A 27,204-nucleotide genomic window follows, 5' to 3' on the forward strand; every position below is an offset into this window, starting at 1 on the left:
GCCTTGCATTGTTACTACCACATTTGTATGTATATATAAATGTTTGCTACCAAACTTTTCCTTTTCCGACTAAATTTGTAATGCATATATTTTTTTTTATTAAGGAAATACTTCTGGCTAACAGAAATATAGTTATCTAGTTTAACGAGTTCTCGCTCGATTATTAGGTTATTCACTATATTTTATCGCTAAACCACTTTACTGTATATAAAAGAATTTTTTTAACGAGAAAGGGATTTTTACCTCTTTCTTTGAGTTCAATTAATTCCCGTGTTTGGTGTTCCTTAGTTTTTCGTTTCTTCTGATAATGGCTGTTTTTTGGGTGTTCCTTGTGGTGCAGAGACTTCTGAGGAATCTTGGCCCGTAGTAATATTTTCTTGGGCGTCAGAGTACTGGGTCCTCATAATTATGTGATTATCCGTTGGGGGATCCTGTTGAATAGCTTCCACTTGGGATTTTATGTTATGGCGAGCTTGGTTTGGGACTACAAAATATACGGGTTGTGACGGTCCCTCGTTGTAATCATTAGCAAGAAGATTTTCCAAATGGGGACTGAGGGGTAGGTCAATTTTAACTGTAAAATATGTTGCAACCATTTTCTCTAAGTTTGAGCAGAAATCTCTTTGTTTCTTTATTTCTTTGGTAATTTCGGCATGGTTTTCCTTTAGCTGTTTCTCTAAACTGTCCTGTTGCAGCTTAATTATTTCCTTTTGTGCTTTTAAGTGGTCGTATTTATGCTGCAAGTCTAGGATCTTTGCTCTTTGGGGTGCCAAGAATTCTTGTATTGCCATTGTCACGGATAGAACAGTACTATTTCTATAATCTTTTACTTTTTTACCAATTTCCTGCATTTTATCGTATAATACTTGTAATTTTAGGATCTGATCGGGATAATTATATCCCTTTCGACAAGCGTTGCGTCGCTTATCGATTCCATTTCATTCTGGATTTTGGCGGTTTGTTTTTTCACTTCCATGAACTGGGCCTCAATTAATTTATCTATTTGTTTAGTTACTAAGATCTCATTTATTTTCTTGTTCATTTTTTCTTGGGATGCCTTAACCTCGCTAATGGATTTAAGTATGACTTCTATCATATTCTCAATTTTTAATTTTTCTGTTATCCATTGGGCCGATGCTTCTAGGAGTTTTGATCGTATTTGAAATAGCTGATCCATATTTGTTCTGTCTGTAATGGGGTTGCACTAGTTATTCTTCTTTTTGTCGGAGGTGTTGAACAATTCTTGTTCTTCCTCTATCTTCGGGATTTTTTATCAAGCCCAGATTCAATTTATCTGGAAAAATTTAACTATTAACTTTTTTGACTTTTTAAGGGTCTCTTTCATTGTAATGTCTTTTTTATATGCTTTTTTTTAACTTCTCATTTCGATTTACTATTAACTTATAAATTTTTGGGTTAGAGATCAGGTACCCCAATACTTGATTTCTAGACGTATTTCCATTTGTCTGGTTTTTTGCTAATTCTGCCCGATTTTGTGGTAACTTCTTGTTCAGTTTCTGGTGTTTTACTCTTTTTTGACTTTCCCATAGAGGTTAGGTCAAATTTCTTGTACTGTTTTAATAGAAATTTTTGACCTTTTGCCTTAGCTCGTTTTGCTTGCGCGGTAGCCAAAGTTGGTTTTTGCTTTTGTGTCTCTTGGAGCTCATCGTCGGATTCAGTAGAACTAGTTCCTGAAGATTCATCACTGGCGCTTTCTGGGGTGGTTCTTTGTAATTTCGGAGAATCGCCTGCCCTTGCTTCATATATTTCATTGCCTTTTGAAGTAGAGGGTTTATTTTCCGTTTCCTCATGCTGACGTCCTGTTTCGGGGGAGTTAAAAGATTCGCGGGAGCTCTGGGAGGAGTCAAATATTTTTCGGGAGTGTCTCCATTGCTTGAATGCCATATCTTCATGAGGGGGGGGGGGCTGAGGTATATTTCTTAGCATGGTGTGTTTCCAGGAGTGGGATTCCTTGGGTGTTACTTTGGATACCGTTATGTTATGGTATTGTCTTAGATTTTCATCTTCGGGGTGTTCCTGGGTCCTAGGCAAGGTGCTTTGCCTTGTTTTTATCGGATAGTTTATATTGTCCATGGCTTCTCTCAAGCTCTTTGTATTTGTATCCCTAGAGGGAGTCTTCCTCTTTTTCGCACCTGGGGTTTCCACAGCTCTGTTTAATTCCTCCTGTAACGATAGGGGTCTTTCTATCGGTGTCGCTGGGGGTACCATGTCATCAGGAAATCTTTTGGGGGGACATGGGGTTGAAATTCTATCGGGGAAAAACTGGGTTTTTGGCGATAGCGTATAATCCAATTCTTCCTTCGAGCTTTCTGAAGATGAACTCTCTGGACTTTTTGGGGTTCTTGCAGGCATGGGTATTAAGGGTTTTCTTTTAGGGATGACTAAATTTTTCATGGCTAAAAATTCCTCAAAATCTTCCTCTTCGCTATGGTTCTCAAAGTAGTTTTGTTTGAAATTAAAGCGTTTTAATTCGGCTAGCCTCGACTTAGGGAACTCGTTTTCCACGTTTGATGAATCTAAAGATGAGGGTTCGGGTGCCCACTTAACGGGGTATTTGGCTCCTTTTATACGGCTAACATGTGCCTTGTATGTTCTCCCGTTTTCTGGATTTACCATTTTAAAAATAAAATCATTGCCGTATTTTTTTATTATTCTGTAGGGTCCTGAATATTTATTGGAAAGTTTTTTTCCTTCTAGCTTTGCCTCGTTTTTTAGGTACACACAATGTCCCACTTTAAAATTTATATTTCCTTTGATTTTGGACTTGTTTCTCAACTCTTGGTTCGTCTTACATTTTTCTAACTCTTGTCTAACTATTTTATAGGTTTTTCTTATCCTATTTATAAAATCTTGCTTGTAGTCCTCGCTATTATTGTAATATTCTCTGGACTCTATAATTTCCTGATAAGGTATTTTAAAATCGCGTCCAAATAAAAGAAAAAATGGACTATCTTTGGTCATTCCTGAATAAGCGGTATTAATTACATTGGTTAAGTAAGGTAGATAAAAATCCCAACCGTTTCGATTGTCCTTTGTATAAATACTCAAAACATTGGAGAATATTTTGTGCCTATTTTCAATTTTTCCATTAGCTTGGGGATGGTAGGGGGAGGTTAATAATTTTTTGATTTTAAGGAAACTCATTAAATCTTTTGTTACTTTAGAAACGAAGTTAGTTCCATTATCACTAATAACTTGGTGAGGAACACCAAATTTTAAAAATATTTTTGCTAACGCTTTACTTGTGGCATATGCGCCTTGATTTTTCAAAGCTTTGGCAAAAGTGAAGCTGGTAAAATGGTCTTTTACCGAGAGAACGCAAGTATGTCCTCTATTAGAAACAGGTAATCCTCCACTTGTTCCATATAGGTCAAATGAAACGATATCGAAAGGGAACATTGCTACTGGCACTCTTCCCATGGGGGGATTAGGCCACGTTTGGGGATTTTTCCTTAGGTTACACGCTTCACATGTATTTATAAAATCCTTAAGTCTTGTTAATGCCGACGGAACATAAAAATATTGTTTTAGCCTGTGAAATGTTTTGGTTATTCCAAGTGTCCACCTATCTCAGAATGGAAGTACTCAAAGGCAGGTATTATTAAGCGTTGAGGTAGACCTGGGATTATTAAGGTTTGATTTCTATTTGTTTCGCCTGTTACTATCCTGCAGAGGAATTCCTCGTCCATATCGTAATAAAAATTGTCTATTTCTTGTCTCAGGGCTTTGAACTTATCAGGGAGATTATCGGAATTCACAAAATAATTAATGAGAGTCAAACACATTTCATCCTTAACTTGGTTTCTTTTAATGTTAGCTAGGGATAAGGGGGTACGAGTAATTTCGTTTTCTTCTCTTAGAATTTTGGGTTTATTCTTCTTGTGTTATCGTTTACTGGGATTAATGGGATTTATTTGTTTAGTTTCATTGTCTGACGGGTTATTCTCAGGCTATCTACTCAAGTAATCGCAAGGGGCATTTTGTTTACCTGCCACATGTTCAAATTCGTAATCCAGGTTTTGGATTTTCATTATCCATCTCGCTAAAATTCCAGTTGGATTTTTGAATGTGCTTAGGTATTGTAAACTTTAATGGTCCGAGCTCAGTTTAAATTTTCGTCCTACTAAATAATGTCTGAATTTATCTAAATGGTAAATTATAGATAGTAACTCTAATTGCGTTGCTGAATAACTACTTTCGCCTTTGGTTAAAGTTCTGCTTGAATAGCATATGACTTTCTCTATATACCGAGGGGGTTCTTGTATGGGTTCGGAGTAATTTTCCACGGGGATTAATTGGGAAAGGATTGCATCGATGCCCAGAGTTGAAGCATCAGTGGTAACCACAAATACTCCTTTTTCAAAGTCTGGTAACGCTAATATTGGTTCAGAAATAAGAGTTTTTTTGAGAGTATCTAATGAAGTTTGAGCTTCATTCGACCAGGTGATAGTTTTGCTTTCCCCTTTAGTCAGGTCCGTTAAGGGTTTGGCAATTTGGGCGTAGTTGGGTATGAATTTTCTAAAATAACTTGTTAAACCCATAATGCCTCTTAGTTATTTCATAGTTTTTGGCAGTTTGAGGTTTTCTACGCATTTTTTTTTCGGGGTCTGGTGATATTTGGCCTTGGGTCACTATCATTCCTAAAAATTTTATTTCGGATTGGAGTAAATTTACTTTTTCAGGTCTACATTTTAAATTACCCTCCCTGAATTTTTCAAAAACTTTGGTTAATGTTTTTAAATGATCCTCTGGTGTTTGTCCCACACATATCACATCATCCACAAAATGGATAATATTTTCTGTGCCTCGTAATAAGTGTAACAGAGGTCTACCTAATGTACTTGAACTAGTTTTGAGTCCGAAGGGTACTCTCAAATATTCATAAGAACCACATTCCGTCGTCGAAAAGGCCGTTTTATAAACGTCGTTATCTTCTATCTTAACCTGGTGATAACCTTGTGTGAGGTCAAGCGATGTAAAAATTTTATTTTTGGTTGAAATAGAGTCTAGGATTTCATCAATGAGGGGCAGGGGAAATTTGTCACTAACTACCTGCTTATTTAAGGCTCTATAGTCTACTACAAGCCTAATGTCCTTGTTCTTTTTTGGCACTAATATAACGGGGGCTGAATACGGGCTTATACTTGGCCGTATAATGTTGTTTCTTTCTAATTCGTGGATTTTATTTTTTAACCAATCTTTATAGGGATAAGGGATGCGATAGGGCTGTTTAGCTACGAGCAACCCTGTGGTTTGTATAGAATGTTCATAGAACGGTATCAATCCAATATCTTCCTCACATGTAGAAAAAATATCTCTAAAATTCCAGAGCAATTCACATAATTTTTTGTTTAATTGTGTATCTTGGATATGGTCTAATTTAAATTTTTCCAAAAATTGGGATCTTGTTAGTGGGTACCTATCCTTTGGGTTACTGACATCAATTCCATTAACTAATGTTTTCTTGGAGTTTTTCCATTTGTTTAGCTAATGTTCAGAAATCACTTGTATTTCAACGAGGCATGTTCCCTTTTTAATGTAATCGTATCGTTTTCATGTGTGTTAGTCAACCAAATAAAACCTTCGCCTTTTTCATATGAAATAATCTGTTCTTCACAAAACAGGTTTTCTGGAATTTCTTTACACGGGGATGCAAACCAAATTTTGGAATTGTCATTCACAGGGGTAACCATTTGTGAGCTTTGAACTCTTTGCATAGTATTTTGGGGAATTATTGTTTTGCGTACTGCGAATCCATAATATTTTTCCTCCGTGTGATTTTCTATTAAATTAAGTTTGGCGCTTGGTTGCGTCAGTTCTGCCGCTTGTGGGGTTGGTTTTTAGGGTAAATTCAAGTCCTGTCCCCTTACGATAGTACTTGGATTTATTATTTAATTCCATAATTCAGCTATTTTCTTTATTTCTGTTTGTCTATACTCCTGCATTTTCCCTATTTTTGCTTTTATTGACTCGATCCATTTGCTGCTTGATTTTCTCCCACAAGACGAGAGATAGGGTACAAAAGATTTTATTCTATTCACTGTTGCTTCCTCTCTCTCGACGCGTTGGAGAATAGGATCGTATGGATACACGAGTCTGTTTTTTGCTATATCTAATAACACTTTATTAGATTTTAGAAAATTAGCACCAATAATAGCCTCTAACTGGGAATATTGAAATTTTTCCGTCGCTTAATATACACTGGTAGTCTATTAAATACATTCGAATTTATTATGTTAACTGATGCACCGGAATCTATTAACGCTTTGAAATTAATACTTGCAACACTAAAATTATTTAATATAGGTAATATATCATTATTATCACTAAAAGAAGGTACAATTACTGGATGGGACCTATAAAAAATACTGGCCTCTAGGGTCCCGGTTAATTTTCTTGGGAGCCTAATTCGTTTCCCTGTGCGCTTATCTGATAAGTTGGCGTTTGACATTGGGGTTCGGTGGGAATTTCATTTGCTAGTGAAGTTCCAAGTTGATTGACATTTAATTGTCTTGGTTGCCACGTATAATTGCGTGAGTTAGGATTTCTTGTGCCGACGGCTCGCGGCATTTCTTCATTTTGTATTGACGAAAAATTTCTTTCGTTTCCCGAAAAATTTCTTTCATTTCCCGTTGGGAAAAAATATCTTCTGTCATTGCCCGTATTCCTGTTAAATCTAGTCGGATACACTGTTTGTGAATTAATTTGGTACATGTTCTGTTGCGTATTTGGGTTGGGGAACCGATAATTATTTTGTCGGTTGGGGGTAGGATTTGTTTGCGCAAATCCTTGTTGATACGGGTTGCGAAACGATGGGAGACGTGGGGGTTATTTCTATAGCTTCCTGACCCATTGGCATATCAGTTTGTTCTCCCGAACAAACGGTTATTAAAACTGTGGGCTGCTGGTGTAAAGTCATTTCTAGTACGGCATTCCCTGGCAATATGTCCTTGCTTATTACATGCGTAGCATATAGTGGGGGGGTTATGTACGTGGTTTGTCGTATTCGTGGGTACAAAACGTACCATCCTTTGCCTCGTAGGGTTTGGAGATCTATTTTGGTTCGGTTTGGGTGAATTGTCTCTCGAAAAGAATCCTGGGGAAATCGCTCGTGATCGTCCCGGAGTTGAATATTCTACGTTATTTATTCTTGACTTATTGTGGTTCACCACAATTGAGTCAATTTCTATCATTCTCTCTACTTCCTGGACAGCTAGCTCTAATGTTTGGATATTCTTTGATATCAACATTCGGTACAGTTTGGGGCTTAATCCTTTCATGAAAGCATTTAGTGCAATTTTATCGTATAAAGGACCAAATTCCTTTCCGTACTTGGCTTCAATAGATACCATTACTTTGTGCAGATATTCTCTAGTTTTTTTGGTTTCGTCGAAACAAACCGTACCCTGCTTTAGTTTGTGTGTTGAACTGGTTTCAACAAATCTTTTTCGGAACGCTTTTAGCAATTTTCCAATTATGATTATTGGAAGGTTGTTGTCTTCCCCTATTGTATTTTCTATTTGCTTTAGAAATGTTAGTGCTTGCCCCTTAAGTCTCATTAACAACATGCCTACTAATGATTTTAAGTCCGTTTGAGTTACTTCTACGAATTGGTTTAATTGGATAATGAATTCATCTACATCTGAATCACCGTTATATGATGGGAGAGATTTTAAAAATTTCCACTGTTTTGGCAATGAGTTTCTGCTTTAACAATTGTTCGTTTTGATCTAACGACATTTTTTTTTAATAATTTAAAATTCGGCACTGGTTTTATTTTTTGATATTGTTCACGTTTAAGGGAACTTAGTCTCAACACAATATATTGCACTTCAAAGCATGCACATAATATTGCACTTCAAAGCAAGCATAAAATATTGCACTTTCTTATGGTAATACTTCTCAATAATCTTTTTGTAGAAAATCTTGTCCTTGTGTATTGCTCCTTTAAACCGAGCCGCACCAATTCTAATGGGGGGTTTTCTTTTGTTATGTGGGAATATCAATAAAAGGGGTTTTGTTCTCATGCTTTAAGTCATTTCTTGGTGTATGAATCTTTCAGTTGTATATTTTTATGGATGAATTTTAGCTAAACTCTTAGTTGACAGTTCGCGAGTGGCAGACCTGAGTGGAGGCGGAACTTCGTATGTAGGGAGCTTAACTTAACAGTACAAATGGGGAGCTCGCACTAGCAGCCATACTGAGTCGAAATCAGATTGAAGAGATTCAAGTTCCCTTGAGAGTGAGTGGACCCAAAAGCACAAGCTATCTCGAGAAATACTAGCATAAAGAGAATAAAATAAGAAGATGATGCATTTATTTACTCAAAGAACTGGAACAGAGCTTTGGTATATCAAAACACTTGCAGTAGATGACACTAAGTTAAACTGTTCGCTGGTTCAGTATTATTGTCTATTTAATTCACATAGGATAAAAGGTTTAAAATGAGTCTACAATAAAACTGTCCCGAATCTCAAGTAAAACTCTCATAAGATTCATACAAGATTGACATAAGGCTGGAAAAAGACTCAAAATAAACTCAAAATTGCTAAGTTCGAAAATACTATACTCTGAGATTTTAGCCGAAGGTTACATACGGGCGTTACTTAAGAGCGCATAATATTGATCCTATTGGTTCAAATTTTTTGTCTTCTATTACTATTGGGCAGTGCTGTCCCAATCAGCTACTCGATTTTAACTAACTTTTGAATAAATTTATGACTCTTTAAAACTTCACTTAGGAATTCTTCCTAGCATGATACAATTTTTTACTTGATACATAGTTTAACATTGTATTTCACGCAAATATTTTCTGAAGCTTTTCCTTGTAATTTATACAATTTTTGACACATTTTATGCAAATTTCAAACCTAAGATTTAGATTACATGGTTGGTTGCATGTCAAGTGAAATTGGTTATTCTGCATATTTATTGCTGTTACCTTCTTTTGTGGGAACGATTTTTTCATAGTTACAATTGTAACACAATGTTTTGCTACTTTTTAAATTTTACAATTAATTGTTACTTAAATTGTTTGGGTTTATATTCTGGGCATGTTTACTTGGAAAATCTCGGGGTATTGGAAATTGATTCAGTTACAAAACTATTTCCGTAAAATATGAGCTAATAAGGGTTTTTGACTGTAAACTCTAGTTTTACAGAGCAAAAAGCGCTCATTCAATTAGAAATTGGGGTGGCTTGTGGCCTTTTTAATAGTCGGAAGTGATTGGAAGGCGACTAACGCCCCTCTCACGCCCACCGTTTCCCCAAACACATCTAATCAAAATTTTTAGATAGCCATGTTGTTTAACGTAGTTGAAAATTCTGGAAATTTGGTCTTAGAGTATGACAACCACCCTAACAGACCTTAGGTTAAGGATTGTAATTTACGCCCTGGGAGCATATAAGGTGTTTATAGAAAGCATTGTCATTTCCAAAAGGTCTCATTCGATTGGAAATCGAAAGGCCTAGTGTCCTTTTTAATTGTTGAAAGTGATTGGAAGGCTTGACATTTTCAAACAGTTCGTGGTAACGAACTGTAAGTAAGGAGCGACCCGGCTCAATGGTAACCGAAACTCTAAAAAACGGGATTTTGATACCAATAGATACATCAAAAGAATCAAATTTTAATTCTGATTTCAAATATATAAGTTTCATTAAGTTTAATCTTACCCATCAAAAGTTACGTGCCTGATAAAATTTGACTGATTTTCAAAGAAAAGAGGAGAGGCCCTTTACATGCAACAGAACGTTAATAAGAATCATACCACAGGATTTTGCCTATAATAATACCCTGCTATAAATGTTTCAATCCCCTATCTGAAAAACCGTTGAATTTCGCATTTTTTGTCAAAAGAAAGGTCACGGATGCGTGTTTCTTTGTTTTTTTTTGTTTGTTGTTTTTTTCCCAGGGGTGATCGTGTCAACCCAGTGGTCCTAGAATATCGCGGGAGGGCGCATTCGAACGGAAATTAAAAGTTCTAGTGCCCCTTTTAAGTGACCAAAAAAAATGGAGGGAAACTAGGCCCCCTCCAAAGCTAATTTTGTTTAAAGTCACCCGATAAAAATTTTGAGATAGCCATTTTGTTCAGCATGGCCGAAAATATGATAAAAATGTCTTTTAGGATGACTTGATCCCCCCAAAGTCCCCAGGGAAAGGGCTGAAAGTTATGAACTTTACTCAATGTTAACATATAGTATTGGTTATTGGGAAGTATACAGACTTTTTCAGAGGAGATTTTTTCTGGTAGTTGGGGGAAGGAGAGGGTCGGGGGCTATATGGAAGGATCTTTCCATGAAGGAAGTTTTAATGGGGGAAGGGACATTGCTATGAAGGGGGCGCCGGATGTCCCAGCATTATGAAAGAAAAAGATCAGGAATTAAATAAAAAAAAACAAGTTTTTCAACTGATCAACTGATTGTGATTAAGAGGTCATTTTTAAAGAACTGGAAAAAAATTCGAACTATAGTTTAAAGAGCAGGGTATTGACTAGGGGGCGAACCCCCTAATATACGTGTTAAAAAGTTATGAATATAGAAGTTCGTTACGTAAGTTAATTCTAAGTTACGTATATTTATTACTAATAAAAATGTTCGTAAATAAAATTAAACAAGTTTCGAGAAAGCCATTTAACCAAATATAATATGAAAATTTTGTTTTAATTATTCATGTACGGTGAGCCAATATCAAAACCTGCATTAATTCAAAAACCTTCAAAAATTAAATAAAAAAACAAGTTTTTTAACTGAAAGTAAGGAACGACGTTAAAACTTAAAACGAACAGAAATTATTCCTTATATGAAAGGGGCTGTCCCCTCCTCAACGCCTCGCTCTTTACGCTAAAGTTTGACTTTCTCACAACTCTATTTTTTTAAACAATAAAAAAACTTTAGCGTAAAGAGCGAGGCGTGTCCAGATTCTTAAAAGGGTGTACGTTGCTAAAAATTGCTGAAATTTTTTCTCCAGCATACAAATAGCAGGCCAAACTATGAAGTCTTAAAAAACGAAATGATTTAAAGTATTATTTTCTTTTTCTCTGATAAGACTATGTCAATATAAAACAAACAGAAATTAAGTTAAAAAACTTTTTCTACAAAATAAGTTTTTCACAGAAAAGTAAAGAACTCCATGAAACAAAAAATGAGCAAAAATAAAATCAAATAATCTACCAAGTATAAAACTACCACGAATCAGCATCGATAAATAAATGAAACCCAAAACGAACAGAAATCGCAATAAATAACCGAGTCAAACTCAAAACTAGCAGAAATTAACCTAAGTTGGGCGCAAAACCCCTATGCCTTCCCAAGGCCAGAAAAAATTTGCCCTTTACTGAAAAAAATATAAATGTTTTTACTTTTATAACTTTAATAAATCAAATAATTTCAACATTTTGATTACTAAATATCGGTATATGTATATTAAACTGACAATGCACATTCATTTGTATTATAACCTTTTTTCATGCAGCATGTTTGAACACCCATCAAAGAATGCACACGGGTGAGAAACCATTTAAGTGTGATTTTTGTTATAAAACTTTTTCTGTTGCACACGGGAACACGTGTCATAAAATGTGTTAAACGCCTTAAACCTTGGCTCTGATTGGTCAGTCAAGAAATTTATGTTTGAAAGGTGAGCAATGTTCAACTCGAGAAATTACAAGCGGCGAACGTAATTGGCGCTGTAGTCGTGCTTAATTTTGATTTTATCGGCAAGTGTGACTACAATGTGGCACGGGCATTATTTTACTGGAAATACTTTTTTAATTTCTTGAGTTTCACTAGATTTGAATTTTATATTCCTCTAGAAGGTAATTACTTAAATTTTGGTTAATTTTTAAATTGATAAATACAATGCTGTTACATAATATCTTGTTGGATCTAATTTTAGCTTTATTATCACATTCATGAAGCCCTAAAAGTAAGAACAACTAGATTATACCCTCTTGGAAAATTATATTGTCATATATACATAATAGGCCTACACTTTCTAGTGTTTTAAGCAATAAAACCATGAATAAAGCTTTCGTTACAGGAGTTAAAACAAATTTTCCAATCTAATAGTTTTTGGCTTGGAAAATCTAGTAAAAAAATACAGCTAACAGAAATAAGCTAAAAGTTGTATTTTCCTTTTTTACCATGAAAGTGTAATGTAAATTAAAATCAACAACAGGACTTTAAAATAGTTACTTCAAAAAGGTAAGTTTTTTAATTTTTTCACCATTTTCACTGCTGAAGGAGTCGATCCTGTGCTTTCAACTGTATTAAGATAACATATGCTTTGCAGTGGTTATAAGTCATTATTAGTCATCAATCATTATATATTTTTTATTTTAGGACTCCTGACTAAACTCTCTGTCGTATCCAAGTGTTGATGATAGTATAATACTTCTCATAGTTTGCATTAACTCCGTTCTCCAAGATCTTTCATGGACTTGCCACAAATTCTGAAAATGGCTGATCTCATTCCAGTTTCTGAGGATTCATTAATTAAAAACGGTAATCCTATACAGTTAAATTTTCTGTTACAGAATTAAAGAAAAGCTACTTTACTCTAGAAAATAATAGTCAATTTTTTTCCTAAGAAAAAAAAATGTAACTGTATATGTTTTTGATCTAATGATTAAGAGCTGAGGGGTGATACAAGTGGCTTCTTTGTGCCACAAAACTTATTTTAATTCAGATTATTAGCTTTTATTTTTAATTTTGGTGAGTCGAGTAATCATCCCGTTGAGAATTTTTCTGTCAATCTTCTCCCTTGTGCAGGTATGATGAACTATACATTACCGCCAAAGCAGGGGTAGTCCTGGGGCTTCAGATGGTAACATCAAGTTATAAGACATGTAAGAGAGGGATAAAGCTTGTAGAATTCAGCTGTCAAATTTTGGGACAATATATTTTGTACTTTGGAACTAATGCAGAACCCCTCCCCCCCCCGATATATTGGTTGTTATTCTTTGTGATTGGTAAGCTGTAAAATCTATATTTTTTATTTTATATTTTTTACATTTTTTTTTTTTTGATTGAGTACAACATCCTAAATTTACACTTATCTAGCAGTTAGTTCTATGTTATGTATTTTTTTTTTAGAATTTCAGTTTTTCGTTTGTTCTATGTTAATGAATTTCGTTGTATGTTTCAGGTATTCTTTTGCTTTATAAAAAGCAGATTTTAAAAAAATTTGAGAAAAAACCTTTATAGCCTACACATTTAATTTTATATATGTACATAATGTCTGTATATTTACATTTTTACATGTAACTAAAAAGAATAAGCAGTTGCATTTTTTTAGTAAGCTTTACTGTTAAAATTTTTATATGTCTGTTTAATTAAAAATTTGTTTTAGAATTTGAAGACACTTTACCATTTGACTTTGAGAAGCCCTTTCATGTTTCAAACCATCTTTTGTCACCAAAACGTGAAGATGTTTCCTTACTGAATTTATCTAGCTTTTCAGGAACATGTAAATTTGAATATGACACCCAGGAATTGCAACTCAAATATTCTAACAATAAAGGTATATCTAATTTTTTTTTGTTGTTAATTGAAATGTATTGGATATTGTTTTATTTGACAAAAACAGGACAAAGAGACTTAATCTTAAAATAGAGTTTTTATTTTATGTTTTTCCAATGTGCAGGTGTTGGCCAAACGGCTTTTGCAGTCTTTAATGAACATTTTTAAACTTTCAAAAAGTAGTTTTACAGGTTTATTATTTTCAAAAGGCTTGATAAAAACTTTAAGCATAAAAACTATATCTACATACATTTTATAATCCATATTTATAGTGTATTTATCTCTTCAAAATAAGAGATAAAGAAATAAATCTGTCTATTATTTTGATTCCAAGGTGAATTTGAAAGAAGCAGAAAGTCGGCTGTTATTATTTCAACTGCCTACCAGAAACTTTTAGTATAGAATATTAATTTACTGAAAACGCTAGATTCAAAAAAAAATACTAAATTTATTTTGTACAGAATAAGTCAAAAGTTTTTTTTGTCTATTTTAGAACGCGTTGTTTTAAATATTTAGCTAGAAGAATATAGCGAGTCTCGTTGGATTTCATCTCAGAGGGTTTTCCTCAGAGGGATGAACCCTTTTAATACAAAGTGAAAAATGATAACCGAAAAAAAATCGAAACTAAATCGAATTGAAACTAACAATCAGAGCCTAGCAAAAATTGTATACCAAACAAACGTGTTTTCTGCATGTAAATACACTATGATGAGCTCTTAAAAGTTCCGTTTTCAATCACTAGTTATCGGTTGCCTGTGACAAGCTCTCAGTCACAGCCTAAATATTGTTTTATTTAACAATTTGCTTATAGCCGATGAACATTGAACTAAAACAACATATTTATTGTTCAGAGTTAAATAGAAATTTTTAGCCTAAAATATGTGCATGGTCTCTAAAAAAAAAGTATAGCACAGCAAATAAATCTGCTCGCAAGGTACTCCAGCCTGACTCTTTGTTATGAAGGAATTTTTTTAAACGATTCAAAAGTACCCAAATGCTGATGGCGGTGTCACTATGTACGACAGAAATATCCAAAATTTGTATTATTGTTTTTCATTGTCTATAAAATAATTTATCCCTATTTGAATCGCTATTTGTAAGAACGGCGGAAAACTTGACTTCCGTCGTTTTTTTAATCCAAAGCTTTTTGGCTACCCAAAAAATTCTAACTTCAACATATGATGTGCTTTCTTTTAGCTTTTTTTTGTCACAATAATTACTGATATTTGTCGTAATATTTCCTCTCCTTCACTCATGGTTTAATTTATACCAAGGTATACTTTTTGATCGTTTAAAGTTTCATTTTTGCTCTTTTGTTGCATAACTAATTTTAAAAGTTAATATCACCATGAGGGAGAGCAGAGGGATTGAAAAAAAAAATTAGTTGTTAAAATTGATATAGCTGTTTTTTTTCTGTTTTTAACTCAGAAGACTTTTAAAACATTTTGAAAGATATGTATTTATTTTCAGTTTTAAGAGATTTGATTCTTTTTTTTTTTTGTTATTTGGTTACCTCTGTAGACTTTTAAACTTTTAGGTCACTTTTCAATACGCGTTTCTGGACTTCACCTAAAAGGAAATACGTCACTAGTTGTTTCAAAGAATCCATCCACAAGCATTTTTTTAATTTCGTCTGCATCAGAATCTGAAGGAAAAGGCTTAGAGTATCAGAAAACAGGTTTGAAAAGTAACCTTCAAAGCACAAAGTATGAAAAACTGAAAAGATATCAAAGAACATATAAATGTGAGGTATGTGATAAGACCTTTTCTCGAATGCACACTTTGAAAGTACACAAAAGAGTGCATACAGGTGAGAAACTTTTTAAGTGTGACGTTTGTGATAAAAACTTTTCTTTAGCATCACGTTTGAACACCCATAAAAGAGTGCATACGGGTGAAAAACCGTTTAAGTGTGCAGTTTGTGATAAAACCTTTTCTCGAGCATCACATTTGAACACCCATAAAAGAGTGCATGCGGGTGAAAAACCATTTAAGTGTGATATTTGTGACCAAAATTTTTCTCATGCAGCATGTTTGAACACCCATCAAAGAATGCACACGGGTGAGCAACCGTTTAAGTGTGATGTTTGCGACCAAACCTGTTCTAAAGCATCAAATTTAAACACCCATAAGAGAGTGCATACGGGTGAGAAGCCGTTTAAGTGTGATGTTTTTGACCAAATTATTTCTACAGTATCAAATTTGAACACCCATAAAAGAGTGCATACGGGTGAAAAACCGTTTAAGTGTGATTATTGTTATAAAACCTGTTCTCGAGCATCAAATTTGAACACCCATAATAGAGTGCATACGGGTGAAAAACCGTTTAAGTGTGATGTTTATGACCAAACCTTTTCTCACGCAGTAAGTTTGAACACCCATAAAAGAGTGCATACGTGAAAACCCGTTTAAGTGTCATATTTGTGATAAAACCTTTTCTCGAGCATCAAATTTGAACACCCATCAAAGAGTGCACACGGGGGAGAAGCCATTTAAGTATAATGTTTATGACAAAACCTTTTCTTAAGCATCACATATGAACACCCGTCAAAGAATGCATGCGGGTGAGAAACTATAAATGTGATGTACATGACGAAATCCTTTCTTGGGCAGAAAATTTGAACAAGCACCAAAGAGGGCATATGAGTGAGTAGACATTACATGTTATGTGTGTGTGAAGTGTTTTTTGCAGGTTTGCAGTTTGAAAACATATCAAAGACTGCGTACAGGTGAGGAACCTTACATATGTTATGTGTGTAGGAAAACTTTCCTGATTTTAGCAACAGGAGTTTAGGAAGATAGTTTCATCCTCACTGGTTTGTGATTATTATTCTTACAACCAATTAGTACATCAAATTAGTTTTACTCAATGTTTTTTTTTATGTGTTTAGTTTCTTTAGCAATTTCAGTTTCTTTAGTAATACAACTTTTCTTGATTGTTACCATTGTGATATATGTAAGAAATACCTGTTTATATTGGGGTTTTGAATGAGCTCCAAAGATTTCACACAGGTGAGAAACTGTTTAAAAGATGATTTATGCAAGAAAAGCTTGCCGTGGCTGGACTATTTGAACACGCTCAAAGAGTCCATAAAGGTGACAACATTTAAATGTGATTGCAAAAGGGTATTTTCAATTAAGTCAGCTCTGAAATTGATATCTAACAACTTGTTCTAGAAAAAGCCTTTCAGTGTATAGATTACAACAAGCCCTTTGGAAGAATATTGATTTAGATTTAAAAAAGAAAACTTGATGAAGAATTAAAGCTGTTCCACGTTGGCTAATTCTCACATTTAAATTAGCACTTTGGATATTTATATAGTTTTCCGTGTTTTTTTTTGGCAATGTAAGCTTGTCTTTTCATCCAATGATCAATCTTGAACCACACAAGCCGAAAAGGGCAAATCCACATTTTCCCCCAAAAAATTCCTTTTAAATTGATAATCTCAAAAGAAACAGAAGTTTACATTGTCCGAAACTAAATTGTATAATAATTAGGATTTTTAGCAACCAAAACTTACACAAGAAAGTAAGATATAATTAGTTGTTTTTTTAATTTTGTTCTACATAAAAATGAAAATTATCAAGGCTAAAGAAACGGGAACCATGGATTAATTAACAATATCAAAGTTGTGGGTCATTTGTCTCTTTTTCTTCTTTATAAACGATCCTCACTTAATTACTCTGGTTTCAATTAAAAGAAGAAAAAAAAGAACCATAAGATAAATTTTAGCCATAAGTGCACCACTTTGTCTATGATATTATTCGGGATTATGTATTTTAGGATCAAGAGACCTAACCACACAAAAAAACTGAAAAGCATTGTTTTGTCCATATATAATTTTCGAAAAGACCCAAAAGCTCTGTTTTTGAATTGCTGGGAAAATAAATTTTTCTGTACCTGAGAAATGGTTCATTTATTGAAAAGTAAAATAAAAAAAAATGATAATCTACCATACAACATTTAAATGCATTCTGAAATTAACCTGTGTTAAAAATTTTACTTTATGAATTAGTTTAAAATTTTTAGAATTCATGAATTATGATTTTGTTTGCTTGCCTAAGTAGGCCACAAGATTTATTTGAAAGGGAGGGGGCCAAAAAATGATTAAAGTTACGTTAACTCTCAGCCCTTGACCAACATAACTGGAATTTTGAAAAAAAAAGATTTGGTTTCTTTTCCTACTATTTGTGCCGATGCTGCCCCAAAACTAGATTCAAAGGAGAATCCACATTTTGTTTGATTGGCAATGGAGGAAGAACCCAAATGACAAAATTTTAGGATTTATATGTTCTCAACTTATGCTGACAAATTAGTTGTGTAAGAGGGCTCTTATGCACTGATAAAAACATTAAATGAGCAAGTCCTATACTCCCAAGAAAATGGAATCACTATGTCAGTTGTTATTTGTTTGGTAAACGGTCTAAGATGGGATTTGATTGAAACTTATTACTGTAAGTTCCTTTGCTAGGCATACTCCAGGGTATCCTTATCCTCTCTAGAAAATTGGCCAAAATTAGCATTCTGAGCAGTTGAAAGGATCCAGTTGAAAGGATATGTTCGTGACTTCGGAAAATGTTTCATAGCTGATGTCCATTTTGCCCAGTAGACTTTGGTACACTGGCTCCAGAAAAGAGGAGTTATTATGGATTGGATCTTCCATGCCGTTCACTAGGGCTCTGAGGACCCTTAGAGTTCTTTAGCATAAAAAATCCAGTCATTCAGTGTGTTGGCTCCAGGACAAGAAATTGCCTTTGAATAATAAACAGATGAATGCCTAGGATTTTGTTTAAGTTGTAACTGGTCTTTGGATAATGAACCAACTTTTCCCGCTACTGCTTATAATGGAAAATTTCCCTCTCTATCTGATTAGTGTTGGACGAGAGCATATAAAATATTGCATGTTGCCCTGAGTATTGTCTTTGCAATCACCAGATTAAGCTGTTCAGTCTGAAGCTTTTCTGCGAGAATCTTAAGTATCAGAATAAAATCAAAGCAGATAATGTGGCGATTCAGAAGTTGGACTCTTTCTTTCATTATCTTACCCTCGTTCTGTTCTATTAGCTCTTTGAGAACTTAAACAATAGTGTCAAAGATGGTCCACAACAATGTCATACTCTCGGACCTTGACATTCATCTTATCATTGACAGATTCTTGAGCTTTAGTGTCGGTTCAGTACTCTCAAATGCTTGTTTGTAAGCAATAACTCGTTTCATCATAAAGTTCCTGTAAGAATTTCAAACGTTATGAATCGAAAACGTTAAGTTATGAATCAAATTTAGCGCACTTGTCTTCCCAATTTGGCTCATATGTGTTCCAGGAAATCCTGTCAAATACCAGACATATTGCTTGCATAATCGTAGTTTTAAAAGATAAGCATCTATCTCTACATGCGCCTTCCTGTTCTAAGATTCTTAGATTGTTTTTTGGTTGTAACGTACCACAAATTTGATTCTCTTGGTTGATTATGTAGCAAACGGGTTGCATACAACCTGCTCGGCAGCTAAAACCAAATTAGGCTTTTTGTTATTGTGGAAATGGCAATGATCCTTTTACGATAGTCTTTTTCGAATATATTCATGCACCCCAACACTTAATTTTCCCTCGATTCGTTCTTAAATTTGACATAAGTAATTCCTTTCATTAATCTATTATTTCGCACTTGAGATCAATCCTCCAATTCACGTATTTCGCTTAAATATACAATTTTAAAACTGACATGTGGGTCCCTTGGATGGATGTTACTTTCTTTACTATCCACAGCTTATTATCTACAACCCACCTATCCTAGTATCAAACGTGAATAAGGCCTTGCCACACTGCAAGTAACTGGTATTAATTACTACCAATGATGTTTTCTCCCAATCCTTCCAGTAAGTAAAACCGCTGCATTTGTCGACTGAGATCATTATTTTCATATTCTTCATTTAACCGAATGAAAAAATGGGGCGCCATACGTAAAATCAGGGTATGTGTTGATAAAACCGCTGCATTTGTCCACCAAGATTAAGATTTTAGTAGATGTCATGACGGCGTCGTGACACTTTTATGTCATTCCTATTGCCATATCAATATTTATACGCGCTTTATTTAACCGAACGGAAAATTGTGACAAAATCTGTAAAATCAAGGTATAAGTCGGTAAAACTGCTGCGTTTACCGATCGAGATTTTGGGAGATGATATGCCAGTATTTTCGTGGTTTTTATTTAACCAAATACAAGTTTTGACGGCGTCAGTAAAAATCGTGGCGCTTCTCGCCACGTTTTCATCGATTCATCATCTCTCCAAAAATATCTTTGCCCAGCATAACAGAAGTGAGTTGAAATTCTTTGATTTATTGATTTCGCAGTATGGAAGATGAACCTTCCATACTCAGTTGTAGCAGCTAAAATTCCTAAGTCCCAAGCACCAAAGCAACTTGTAGCAAATAAACTAACGTCAGATATTCAGTCAATAAACCGGCCTTCCACTCTTGAAACTCCTATACAAAACCAGCCAACTAGGGGAGAGAGAGGAGTGGCAGAAACTAGCTACCTTTCAAACAGTACTGTTTGAAACAAAGAGGTGTAGGACAAGGTGATTGTAATAGTGTAAATCATTATTTCATCTAATTCTAGTTTTAGGAGTTATGGGCTATTTCATTTTTTACTATGGGGCTTGATTGTATCTTACTAGGTTGCTTGCTACTGCTGCAACCCGTATTCAAATGAGATATTAAACAATCATCTTCGATGTTATAGTGCTAAGCTATCTGAGGGGAAAAGGAAAGAAAAAAAGATGCTGTATATGCAGAATATCATGGTTTCAGCCACGTTTCTTGATTTTCAAGCTAATATAAATCCCTTGTTGTTCAAGCCAAGGGACGGTAAGATTTCTATATAGGGTTTTCGGACAAGCCGGTTCCAATAGTCTACTTCTTTTTTTCATTTGACTCTATTTATAGGAGTTATGGGTTATTATAATTTTTAGTATTGGACGTGATCGTCTCCTACTGCGTTGCTTGCTACCACTGCAACCTGGATCTTTCATAACACACAAATTTCGCTAGCTTAGTGGGTAGAGTGTAGGCATCTTAATCTTAGCTTACAAGCTATTTTAAAATAATTTGCAACGGAAATAAATCTCATATTTGGATTCAGGATGAAATTTTGATGCTAGTGGTAAGTTTTTCCTTAAAAAATGAATAATTCAAACTGTTTAGTATTTTTCATATCAAATCACCACTTAACAAGATTTAGTATATTTTAATTCAAATCGGAGCTTTCAGCGAAATGTAGTATTTTTCTAATCGAATCGCTCTTTTGACGTTTCTGTAAGAAGAACAAGATAATTGAAGAAACTTAAAGAAGCTTAGAATGAACAAGAACAAGAAATGAACAAGAAAAGAAGAAAAATACTAATAATAATTGTGTTAGAGAATTTGAAAATTTTCTGAAAACAGGACCATCAAGTGAAGTTTTCTTGATTTTTTTTTAGTTAGATAAAGTGGTGAATTTATCTCAACCATGATCCCAATGCAATTACCCCCAGAGAAGGGAGATACCAATAACCAAATGGTAGGCCCCATCTCCCCATTACCAAGTGACCTCTCTGAGGACTCAGACTCCAATGAAACCATGATCTCTGTCCACTCTGAGGACTCTAATCACCATGATGATGGCCTCAAAACTGTTACTCCTAAAAAATCCAAGAGAAAACGATACCCCAGTTTCTCCCCATTAAAAACAGTTTCTTCTCCACCCCATCTTTTTTGGAAGAAGAGCACTTCATCCACATTCTGCCTATCTCTTCTGAAACCATGTTCCAAATAAAAACCCTCCAAACAATTCAACTTGAGCTCTTCAAAATTCTGAAAATGAATTTCAACCTCAACATCAATAGAGATGGTTCAATATTAATATCTATTCAAGCTGGCTGTGAAGAAGCAAAAACAACTCTGTTGTCACTCAACTCCCTTGGAGGCATTAAGGTCCTTTCAGAGAAATGGACTTGCCCTCCCCCTGCCAAAACAAAAATTGTCATATACAATATCCCTAATGATATTCCCGAAACTAATTTAAAGGATGTCCTTATGAACTGCAAAGGTCAAAAAATATCAGTATCAAAAATCACCAGACTTGGAAAACCCAACAATGATGGCATATACATATCTAAATCCTACCTGTTCATCTTTGATTCCAATCTAGAGAGTTTCAGTGAACCTATATCCTTATTGGGCCAGATAAAGCCTTACAAAGAGCCTTTACAACACTGCAAAAATAACCTGAAAAGGTGTAACCTATGCCAAAATATTCATCCACCAGCACAGCAAACTGTACAAACAAGAAATTAACATGCATTAATTGCAAAGGTCCCCGTTCTTCTGACAACAGATCCGTATGTCCAAAATACAAGCCAAGATCAATGGCTCTAAGGTTGTCTGAAAAAGAAAACATCCCTTTTCAGTTTGCAAAAACTAAACTCGTGTTGCATAATGCAGATACACCTGAATTCTCTGAATCAAACACACAACCCAATCAAAAAACTTCACAGCATAAAGCTACAAAGACCCAACCACAAAAAACATTCCCTGGAATCAAGACCTTAGAGTTTTCCCCCTTCCAACCAGAGACCAAGACCCAGAATCTTTTAAAAGTAAACCTGCAAAACTGAACTCATCAAAATCACCAAAGGAAACATCAGAAGAAAATTCAAATATACTTACAAACATATGCCTCTACATATTCAACTTCAACTCACTCTCCAGAACATCCCTCACAGAAGATAAAGAATCTTCAATTCTAGAAGAGATGGCTAATACCTACTTCCCACAAATTCTCAAGGACACAGCCAACACAAATTTCAGCACTGTACTCAATAAAATAAATCTATCTATCAATGGCTAGCACTCTGTTATCTTTATCCACCACACTTTTGCAATGGAATGTGAGATCCTTAAATGATTTTAAACTTACCGACCTTCTTAAGTATACTTCTTCATGCAACATAGACATACTATGCCTCCATGAAACCCATTTAAACTCATCAGTTAATCTCAAAATTCCTGGTTATGATGTCATAAGAAAAGATAAATCTTCCAATAGAATTGGCGGTGGGGTTGCCATCCTTGTACGATCACACCTCAAATTCTGTGGTATAATTCTCCCTGATTTCAGTCATGACATTGATGCAATTGTTGTAAAGTTGTGGCTGGCAAACATGGAGGTTACTGTTATTAATTTATATAACCCAAACGGTAATAACAATGGACAATATTTTTTCAATTTTATTTCTAATAACTTCTCAGAATCAAATCCGATGGTTGTTGGGGACTTCAATGCCCATAGTCCTATCTGGGGTTATTCACCTCGAAATAATGCTGGAAAATACATAGAGGAATTCCTCACAAATTTTACCAATATAGTACTAGTGACTGCTAGACACCTAAATACCTACTTCAGCAAAAGAAGTGGGAGTTTTTCAACTATTGATCTTCAATTAGTCTCATCAAATTTAATAAATAAAATTACTGTCAACAGAATTGAGAACCTCCTAAGTTTCCATTTCGCCATATGCACAAAAATTGGTGACCCACCCATCATTAATAAATTCATTCCCCACTATGTGTGGCAAAAAGCAGACTGGCCAAACTCCTCCCACATTCTCTCAGACCTTGACTATTCTTCACTGTCCACTGACCAAAACTAACTCTCCAAAAATCTCACATCACTACTTCTTGATGCTGCAAAACTTACCATACCCCAGTCCCAACGCCCAAGACACACTGAAGAATAATTAACCCCCTAAGCCATGGTGGACATCCTCTTGCCAAGAAGCTTGGCACAATAAAAGGAATGCCATCGGATCCTTCAAGAGAAATCCATCCACTGGAAAATATATAGCAAAGCTACAAGCATAGGTAAAACTTAAGAGAACAATCAAACTTGCAAAAGAAGAGGCATGCAAAAACTTTCTCTTATCAGTGTCCTGCAAAACGCAAGAGTAAAAGATTCATAAATTCCTAGACAAGATGTATGGCAAATTCTCCACAAAGAACCCCTTCCATTACCAGCTAACTCTAAATGGTCAGCAGCTGGAAACCAACAAAGAAAAAGCTGAATTTTTTGCAGATTTTTTTGAGAAGAAATTCAAAAACACCTCTCATGGGTCACCTCAGATCAGCCTAACACCCCATTTTGACTTGCCTGAGTCCCAGTATCTACTCCAAAATGTTAGAATGATAGAGCTGAATAAAGCAATCAATTCAATTAAACCCAAAACATCTTGTAGCCACGACCAGATCCATCCATCTTTGCTCCAACACCTACCAATGGACTTTAAAAAATCACTCTTCTCTCTCTTCAACAATGCCTGAAGTAATTCCTTCTTCCCATCCACTTGGAAAACACCACTCATAATCCCTATATTAAAACAAAATTACCTTACCTTAATTACCTTAATTCGCACTTCGGAGTGATTAAGGTCTATACAGGATCTGCCGTGCTCCGGATCAATGATGGCAAAATTTCGTCATTGTGTTAGGGCCCAGGGACACGCCATAAAAGAGGTCTGCAGGAGAGATGCAATTTAAGCCCAAAGCGGCATCAGCCTCCTAGCAAGACACTCATTATGATGAAGTTGGCATCAGTCGGTAGTTGAGGGGGACGGATAGTTCAACTCATATTTCCATAGTCTGAGATTCCATCCTTTGTCCAGTCTGGACTTGAAGGACGCAGTCGTGGGTGCAGTTATCGTTTCAAATAGAAGGCTATTCCACTCGTTGACAACACGCTCGGAAAAGAAGTGTTGCCAAGTTTGTGCGTTTACAGAACGTTTTGACAGCTTTTGTGACTGTCCTCTTGTATGGTGCTGACTTGAATGTCTGGTGAAAGGAGGGTCATTTGGTTGTATGTTATACTTGCAGGTCTACATCATATCACAACGGCGGTGTCTGAAGACAAGTGTTGGCAGCTGCATGCGTTCCAGTCTCTTGCTGTATGGGAAATCTCGTAGACCAGCTATGCACTTCGTGGCACGCCTCTGAACTCTTTCGATTAGACTGGTATCATTCTTATAGGAAGGGGAGGTGAGATATGTACCAAAATCCAAAACAGGCCTAACTATAGCCTTATAGAGCCTTAGAAAGACTGTACGGGAACGGCTGGTTATGGTGCGTTTGAGGAGCAAGAGGCTTGAATTTGCTTTGGAAACTGCTTGTTGCCAGTGGTCGTGAAACTTCAATTGTTCTTCTATCAGCACACCTAGATCTCTTTCTTTGGGACTTGTCTTTAGTACTAAGTCAGCCAGTGAATCGGGATTGGACATGTTGTACTGGTGACGGGGGTTGTTGCTCCCAAAGTGAAGGATACTGCACTTCGTTGTGTTGAATTCGAGTAGCCAATCTTATGCCCATGTTTCGATTTTACGAAGGTCACACTGTAGACTTTGTTGGTTTGAAGGCCCGAAAAGTTTGGAGTCGTCGGCATTGAGAGTTATGTTGTTTTCTGTTCCGTTCACCATATCGTTGATGTATAACAGGAATAGGGTAGGGCCCAAAACAGTAGCTTAGGGAACACCGCCTACAAAATCATATGGTTCGGAGAAAACCTTGTCGCCATTAGCTTTGAAGAGTCAAACCTGCTGAGTCCAACCAGTCAGAAAGCGCATGACCTAATGGATGACGTCATCGTGGGTACCTGCTGCCAAAAGTTTCAATATGAGACGTGTATGTGGTACCTTGTCGAAAGCCTTGGCTAGGTCCAGTAAAACCAGGTCCACAGGGATTCCTTTCCCCAGGTGATCTGTTATGATGCTGTATTTCTCAAGGAGATTGGTCTCAACTGATTTTCCTGGCTGAAAGCCTTGCTGGTCGGGGAACAATATATTATTGTTAGGAAAATGTGTCAGAATCTCATCCTTCACAATCTACTCAAGGGTTTTCGCCACTGCTGAGGTCAGACTGATGGGTCTGTTGTTTTTGGTTTTGATGCAGTCACCTTTTTTGACTTTGGGGATGACTTGGGTCAGCTGCCCGTCTATGGGTACCCTTTTGCAGTCAAGTGACAGTCGGAATATATTGCATAGTGGTTGTGAACCTTTTTGGGCAAGCTCCTTCAGTAGTCTTGGGGGTAAGTTCACAGAACCGGCTGACTTGTTGACGTCTATCGCTTCATGTCGCTGTTTGACGACAGGGGGGAGAGTTAAAGAGGTGGAATTAGCTTTAGGCTGTAGCATGCGGGGTGATTAGGAAAAGGTTTATATTGTTAAGTAGTGAAAGTTAACACAAAATGCCTGTTTAGGAGTTTAGCTATTGTCTTCAAGCTGGTCACTTACTTGATATCATCTGTACTGTATTATTTTACTGATTGACTACTTCGGTCCTAACTAGATATATATTTCCAGAACTTCTTCGGGTTATTCTTACTATCATCAGCTAGCTTGGACTCGTAACTTGCGTAAAGTTTTTTGGTTAGGCTTCTTAGTGTGTTTCGAGCTTTCGCAAACTTTTGGTGGTGTTCTTCTTTCCCTCCTTTATTGTACTTTCTCCAGTACCGTCCCTTCCTGTTTCTTTCCTTGCGTATCTAGGGGGTCATGAAAAGCAGTGTTTTGGGCTTTGGCGTGAGTTTTAATAACTTGTGCTTTTTTTGAAGTGTAAGTAGCTCGTCCTTTAGGTTAGCCCATTGTTGGTCGACGTCCCCTTGAAGTAAAAGTGACCAAACTACGCCTTCCAGCTCTTTTCTGATTGCGCCGTAATCTACATAAGTTTTCTTTATGTAATCAGTTTTTATCTTACGAAATGACGGATTCACTTCTAGGATTAAATAATCGCTCTTTCCTAGAGGGGTAGGTAATTTATGTTCTAAAGCTAGTCTTTATCCCGTAAGAGCACTAGGTCCAGTAAAGTAGGTCTCTGGAAAAGTCGGCCTCTTGTAGCTTGTTCGACAATCTGGTAGAGAATAAGGTCGTGAAGGCCCTCTGTGAATAGATTTGTGCTTCTGCTTCTGTTCGTAAGTACAGGTATATACGGGTATCCCTCTTTCAATATAAGGTCAAGGAAGCTAAAATCACCAGCTATAAGTAGGTTCCCCGTGTAATTCATAGTTGCTTTATGCAGCATAGTTGCTATTGTCCGCCCATTTTCTTGGCAATCTAAGGCAGATGGGCTTTATAAATGCAGCCCACTCTGGTTCTTACTCCACTGCCGTTATCACACAGGTCGAACCATACAGATTAAAAAATTGTGAATTACCTGGGAGACATAATGACCGTATACTTTAACATTTCTTGAATAACATTAAAATGCCCCGTACGCTTTCTGGAAACTTTGGGTTAGCCATAAAACCAGACCCTCGGCTCTTAACAAGGGAACTTCGGAGCCTGTTGATATTAGACTTGGAAAACAACTTAATCAATAGAATTAGATTATAAGTTTTGAAATAAATCACGAATTTCAGATCATTCAATTTGTTAGGAAGTTGGTCTACGTTAGTAATTAGAGTAGAAAAATCTGGACTTACTCGTTTTTGGTGTTAGTTACTCCAGTTGTCTGTTCTCTTGCTTGGGTGACCTGATTTCTCATCTGTTACGCTGAAAAATGCCACTGAGACGGTTTAGTTAGCAGTCCAATAGCTTCCAGAACTTGTTTACCTTTACAATTAGATGTCACAAGTCAAGGATAAGAG

At 35.8% G+C, this 27,204-nt stretch overlaps 1 protein-coding gene and 1 pseudogene across 1 annotated transcript in view; one reads left to right on the top strand and one right to left on the bottom strand.

Annotated features, from left to right (window-relative positions):
• Positions 1-18,670, top strand: part of LOC148948156 (uncharacterized) — a 165,059-nt gene extending 146,389 nt beyond the window's left edge. The window contains exons 5-7 of the mRNA XM_089096122.1: positions 13,370-13,540; positions 15,077-15,732; positions 18,605-18,670. Coding sequence (XP_088952248.1) covers positions 13,370-13,540; positions 15,077-15,732; positions 18,605-18,670 — 893 coding nt within the window. The remainder of the gene's footprint in view (positions 1-13,369; positions 13,541-15,076; positions 15,733-18,604) is intronic.
• Positions 18,671-18,673: 3 nt separating this feature from the next.
• Positions 18,674-27,204, bottom strand: part of LOC148948160 (uncharacterized) — a 28,042-nt pseudogene continuing 19,511 nt past the window's right edge.

The sequence above is a fragment of the Artemia sp. Qi Xiang Cuo genome, chromosome 10 (assembly GCF_049724085.1).
Source record: "Artemia sp. Qi Xiang Cuo chromosome 10, ASM4972408v1, whole genome shotgun sequence".
NCBI lineage: Eukaryota > Metazoa > Arthropoda > Branchiopoda > Anostraca > Artemiidae > Artemia > Artemia sp. Qi Xiang Cuo.